A 6524-nucleotide genomic window follows, 5' to 3' on the forward strand; every position below is an offset into this window, starting at 1 on the left:
AAATCAGGAAAGTTCTCACAAAAGGAAGGAAAGCCACAACCCACAGCCAAAAAATTCGAGCTGCCGCCCCACCTCTGACCCGGCCCGCCAAGCCACAGGTCCAAGCTCCCCGCCACGTCATCGATCCGCGGCATCTCTCTCGCGGATCCTCATCTTGACCGTCCACTGCATCCGCATCGAACGGCAGGCACACGCCTCCTCCAACCTCTCTCCCCTTTAAAGCACCCCTCGCCCCTTTCCGCAAATCACATTACCAACCACCACCGCTCCTCCAACCCCACATTAGCTCATCAGCAGCTCGAAGAGGATCGTCGGCGACCATGTCCGGGCGCGGCAAGGGAGGCAAGGGGCTCGGCAAGGGCGGCGCCAAGCGCCACAGGAAGGTGCTGCGCGACAACATCCAGGGCATCACCAAGCCGGCGATCCGGAGGCTCGCTCGGAGGGGCGGCGTGAAGCGCATCTCGGGGCTCATCTACGAGGAGACCCGCGGCGTGCTCAAGATCTTCCTCGAGAACGTCATCCGCGACGCCGTCACCTACACCGAGCACGCCCGCCGCAAGACCGTCACCGCCATGGACGTCGTCTACGCCCTCAAGCGCCAGGGCCGCACCCTCTACGGCTTCGGCGGCTAGGCTCGTCCTCGCCCCCCCTCCTGCAGATCCCCAAAGTTTGATGATACCGCGACTTGTTTAGTTCTCTGTATGCTCTGTAGTTCGAACTGAATCGTGGAACAAAGTTATTCGCATATGTTGCTGGAAATCAAACCCCTGTCTGTGCAAATACCGTGTTTCTGAATTTTGTCTCGCTGGTGGCCTGCTGCATCTCTGTTGTGTGCGATTGCTGTTTCTTCTGTGATGCAAACTTGTGTGCGCTTATGAGCTAGATTTTACCAGTAGACCTTCACGAATTGTACTTGGTTGCGCAAGAATTGTTTATGGCTGAATCATGAACATCCGAATTGGTGTTCCTTCTGTTGTGCAGCGCTGTAATTGAGATGGAATTTGTCTGCATATCATACATCCAGTCTTAGATTGATTTGTTATGCTCAGCAGAGTTGCAGCTGTGCAAAAATTATTCTGAAACTCTCACAGCTACCGATTCATGATGGGGTTACTGTTAACTGCTACTGTAAGTTAATCAGAATCATCATTTCTGCGTTATCTCTCTCGATTTCTAGTTACTCAGAAACCTTTCCAATTGCTTGAACGGTGATTCCATGTGCAGACTTTGCTAGTAATACACATACGCGAAACCCCCTTCTGCAGTGGCAGCAACAACTACATCCTTCAGAGGAATTGGCCGTCTTCATTTTGCTATCTCAAAGGAGGATGTGGATGAGTTTACAGTGACAATGATTCACTGCAAATCCTTCGGAAATCAGTTACCTGATGTGTTCAAGGCCAGTGCTTTAGTATGTCTCATTCACTGTATTCAAACGATTTCCATTTGTGAGGTGTCAACAAAAAGTGAAAAACTGAACAATGAAAACAAAGGAAGGGGTGCAATGATGCATTGGATCTCTTATGAATTACATTCAGATATCCAAACCAGCTCAAATAACGGAGTAATAATCTGTCCTGAGAAGACATGATGCAGATTACAAAACCATCATCCAGTCAGAACAGCGATGTAAAAGGTACACCAAGTTAGATTGATATTGGTATTCACACGAATTAGTGGTCCTTCTTGTTGTTTGGCTTTGAAGTATATTTGTGTATAAAAGAAGTCGTTCTATTAGAAAATAAACTGAAGATACATCATTTTGATAGACAATATTCACAGTATCTCAATATATTTTTCCCTTCGACGCCAACAGCTTTGGCCCCCTCCCACATGAACAACTTCAGGAACGCCTTTATGAGACTGAATGCCTGATACAGGGAGGCGACTGAATATGGCAAACATGTTGCAAACACGCTGAAGAGATAGACACACAAGCACCGACGTAGACAACAAAAAGACCCTCTCAGTTTGTACTATCAACACAACCAAAATTTGGCACTTTTGTTTAAAGTATACATGTACACAGAGTAGAGCTACAGAGATGGCAAGTTCCCTTGAAAAGCTCCGATTCACAACATCCCAGTCCGGCACAGAGTAGAGCAACCATGCTTTTCAAGGCACACAATACATCAGTTCAGATTGCTGTCATTGAGAGAATGGAACACCGGAGTCGTCGGATGAGGGCTGTAGTGCATTGATCTTGATAACATATTTCTTTCGACTAGACATGCTGCTGACCTCTGAGCTCGCGAGTGTGTCATCTAAGGTATCATACAAGGCAGAGTCCTTGTCGTCATAAGCGTTACCGATATGGCCACTGCACTTGCGGCAGAGCAATCGTGTTCTCTTTCTGAAGAAGCCCCAGGAACGACTCGAGCGGAAGTATGGCGTGCAGCTCACCTCGTCGGTTTGCGTGAACCGGCTCTCGTCGATCGCGAAGAATGAGACGACACCTTTCCTGATCAGCTTCCCGTACTTTGATCCAATGTTGGCCGTGTTCCGTGTCGAGGAGCTCAAATTCAGTGCATAGCCACAGTATCCACAGCTGGCAAGAAGGAACAAACAACACACATCATTGAACTGGACATATAGACGCTTTACAAACCTGAAAGCCATAAACGACAACGCGGTGTTCCCTCTACGCCTTCACAAGTTTAAAATTCAAATTATGTCGTACAGTGCTTATTTATTCGTTTCTAGTCAGTTATCAATGTGTAACTTCATCAGTCAATTTTAATCTGCACCCAAAACATTGCATCCATTTCCTCTTGTGTAATTCTAGTGTTTCTCAGAGATCATGATCTCTTGGAAGAAACAGAGGGCCAATGATAGATGATCCACTTCACTTTCTCGAAACCGGCACGCTCTCTCTATGATCAATCTATTTGGAGTCCCTAGCCAGCAGCCGCCCATAACTAATAACTATAATAAAGAAGCAAAGGATTCAGTATCCATCTGAACCCAGCAACACCGTAACAGTATTCTGAAATTGATCTTGCTGGACAGTAGTACAGACTTCTGACAACAAACACCGCAAGAAGTTACGGCTCCTCCGAGCAAGACCAATCTAGGTTCTGCATCCTATGGTTGTTTGACTCTGGGTTCCTGACCCAAATTAAGCAAGCAGCGGGGAGAGGGCCACCGGAAGGAAGTTGGCGAACCTGTAGGCGACGTCTTTGGCGGAGTAGCAGCCGTCGAGGGTCCTCGCCATGCTCCCCGAGTCCTGGTCGATTTGGGAAAGTGCCCGGGACGGGAGGGAGGGAGGGAGAAGGGAGAAGAGGGGGGCTCTGCTCTTTTGATTGGGGGCTGGCCGGGACGGCGAAGCGGGCAACGGTCTCCGCGGAGGGCAGGCAGGTACGGCGACCGCGCCGCGCTGGTTTTCTTTCTTTTTCTCCTTTTCTTCGTGCCCTTTGGCGCACGTCGTGGCGGGGCGGATGGTGGGTGGATTGATGATGGGGCGTTGCTCTCGCGTCGTTGTTGCCATGCCAGCGCCGTGATTGATTGCTGCCGCGTCTGTGATGCGATCGTGTGAAGGCTGGTGGTGCCTCGTTCGTTGTGTTTGCGTGTTTGCCGGACGTTGCGCCTGTCTCTGTTCAAACTTCAAAATCTTCAGTGGCAGGCAGTGCTTGGTCAATATGGATGTGTTCAGTAGCCCGCATCCGCCCTAATAACTAGGCTCGTACGGGAATAAAGTGTCCTATTTGGTTATCTGGGCTTAGTCCTGGCCATCTCCGGCCCGGCCCTGTCGGCCCACCCAGGCCCGGCCCTAAAATCCAGGGCCTAGGCCCGATGGGCTTGCCCGTGGGCTGGGCTTGGGCCTGAGTTTTGAGCCCACCAGCAGGGCCTGGACGGGCTTGGGCTTGGTATATTGGTATTTTATAAGGAAGAGGCCTAGCCCACGGCCCTAAGCCCTAAGGGCTTTTCAGGGCTTTTTATCAGATGGGCCGAGCTTGGACTTGAAAAGTAGGCCTGATGGTAGGGCCTGGGAGGGCCTGGGCCTCAGTTTTCTGCCATGGGCTTTTTTGGCCCGGCCCAAGCCCGTCCCGGCCCGGCCCATGGCCAGGTATGACTGGGCTGCATCAAATTCTTGCATAGTACGGAACTTAAAGTACTCCTTAGCCTGGCCTGATAGAAACGGCCGAATTGACCGTTTCTAGCGATCCAGGTTGAGGAGATCCATATCGAGGGCACATGGGTGGGTCGAGATGCACGAGGGGATGCAAGGATGCGTACACGATGTACGCGGTTTCTTCTTCTATCTTCAGTAAGCTCCTTCTTAATCCTCTTTCTTCCGCCCCATAGGTGCCTTAGCGGCGGAGGCAGAGTGCCTGAACAGCTCCTACGCCATCAGCAGCACGACGAGGCCGAGCTGACGTAGTAGAGCCTGACGCGCTTCGCCTCTAAGCTGGGCATCACGTTCGAGTTCACCGCCGTCGCGTTCGACCCCTTCAGCCCCTCGCCATCCCAAGCCTATCGGCGGTGCCCGATGAGACCGTTGTCATGCACATAACGGTCGACACAGAAACCTGCAGGCCGACGACGGCCTCCCTCCACGCCGTGAAGCAGCTTCAGCCAGCCATCGTCGTGTGCGGCGATCACGGCTGCGACCGCGCCGACCTACGGCTCTCGAGCCACGCGCTCAACATCGTCCGCTCATGCACCGCGCTGAACGACCTGCAGAAGAGCGCGACGACGTAATACATGCCGGTGGCGGCCAGTCCACCACCCTCTTCTGCTGCTGGTTGTTCCCCTTCCCTGCTCGGTATCTATCGACCATTGATGAGCTCCAGGGACTCTGCTCGCCACGGCGGTGGGAGGCTTGCTCGTCGACCCGAAGAGGTCGGCGTTCCACACGTGCAAGCCCGAGGCAGTGGACTGTCGCCTCGACGCCGAGTCCGATGGCGGCGCGACGTACTAGTTCCTTGTGTCCTCGTCATCGTTCATTGCAATCGCCATGGCACTGTGTGTTATGGTTAGCTGTTAAGTCTTAATCATATCCCATGCATGCAACCAAACAACATGCACTAGTATGAGCACAGCCAATGCGAGCAACCAAAACACAATGTGTAGAGGCGTTGCTCTGATGCAGAAAGAGGGGATGCATGCAACCAATCAATATGCAGATGATGTTGTTTTGCCTGCATATGCTTAGCCAGACCCAACTGAGACAAGTATGCAAAAGGGCAAAAAAGATGCAGGTAACCAAACGCATCCCATGTGTGTCCACACGCAGTATGTTGTGCTGCTGCGCTCTGTTTTTTTAGTGATGCTTCAGAGAAACTAGCACCGGTTTCTGCGATAAATCGCGTGTGCACATGCGGCCACGCGAGGTCGTTATCTGCACCACTCGTCCCCACGTGATTCGTGCTAGCGCAATACAACGTTGCCGTATAATCTCCCCTTGGCAGCGTACACCAGCTGGTATAGCGCTCGTATTCGCGTCTGCGCCACAGTAAAGGCCCACATGGCAGCCTGTAGTGACAACGGCTAGCAGCACTAGGCGGGAGCGAGACACGCAGATGCATTTATTGCACGGGACATGGCCATTCGAAGCTGCTCCCCTTCTCCATTCCTCACAGCTTAGCTGGGCTTGCAAATCATGTGTTCGTCCACGTCCCGTAGTAGTTCATGTTGGGGAACGTAGTAATTTCAAAAAAATTTCTACGCACACACACAGGATCATGGTGATGCATAGAAACGAGAGGCGAGAGTGTTGTCCACGTACCCTCGTAGACCAAAAGCGGAAGCATTAGCACAACGCGGTTGATGTAGTCGTACGTCTTCACGATCTGAACGATCCAAGTACCGAACGTACGACACCTCCGAGTTCAGCACACATTCAGCTCGATGACGTCCCGCGAACTCCGATCCAGCAGAGCTTCACGGGAGAGTTCTGTCAGCACGACGGTGTGGTGACGGTGATGATGTTGCTACCGGCGCAGGGCTTCGCCTAAGCACCGCTACGATATGACCGAGGTGGAATATGGTGGAGGGGGGCACCGCACACGGCTGGAATAGATCAATCGATCAACTTGTGTGTCTAGAGGTGCCCCCTGCCCCCGTATATAAAGGACCAGGGGGAGGAGGCGGCCAGCCAGGAGGAGGGCGCGCCAGGGAGGAGTCCTACTCCCACCGGGAGTAGGACTCCTTCTTTTCCTAGTTGGAGTAGGAGGGGGAAAAGAAGGGAAGGAGAGAGGAGGAAGGAAAGGGGGGCGCCCCCCTCCTTGTCCAATTCGGACTAGAGGGGGAGGGGGCGCGCGGCCTGCCCTAGCCGCCCCTCCTCTTCTCCACTAAGGCCCATCTTGGCCCATTAAACTCCCCGGGGGTTCCGGTAACCCCCCGGTACTCCGGTATATGTTCGAAACTCCCCGAAACCATTCCGGTGTCCGAACATAGTCGTCCAATATATCGATCTTTACGTCTCGACCATTTCGAGACTCCTCGTCATGTCCGTGATCATATCCGGGACTCCGAACTACCTTCGGTACATCAAAACACAAAACTCATAATACCGATCGTCA

General features: G+C 52.4%; 2 protein-coding genes across 2 annotated transcripts; one reads left to right on the forward strand and one right to left on the reverse strand.

Annotated features, from left to right (window-relative positions):
- Positions 1–252: 252 nt before the first annotated feature.
- On the forward strand, positions 253–764 carry LOC109761931 (histone H4). Its single transcript, XM_020320741.4, has one exon. The coding sequence runs from the start codon at positions 321–323 to the stop codon at positions 630–632; it is 312 nt and encodes a 103-aa protein (XP_020176330.1). The 5' UTR covers positions 253–320; the 3' UTR covers positions 633–764.
- Positions 765–1948: 1184 nt separating this feature from the next.
- On the reverse strand, positions 1949–3421 carry LOC109761938 (uncharacterized protein At4g08330, chloroplastic). Its single transcript, XM_020320749.4, has 2 exons — positions 3165–3421; positions 1949–2548 (listed from the first exon to the last, which is right to left on the reverse strand). The coding sequence occupies exons 1-2, from the start codon at positions 3212–3214 to the stop codon at positions 2149–2151; spliced, it is 450 nt and encodes a 149-aa protein (XP_020176338.1). The 5' UTR covers positions 3215–3421; the 3' UTR covers positions 1949–2148.
- Between the last annotated feature and the right edge of the window lie 3103 nt (positions 3422–6524).

This window comes from Aegilops tauschii, chromosome 1 (assembly GCF_002575655.3).
Source record: "Aegilops tauschii subsp. strangulata cultivar AL8/78 chromosome 1, Aet v6.0, whole genome shotgun sequence".
Taxonomy (NCBI): Eukaryota; Viridiplantae; Streptophyta; class Magnoliopsida; order Poales; family Poaceae; genus Aegilops; species Aegilops tauschii.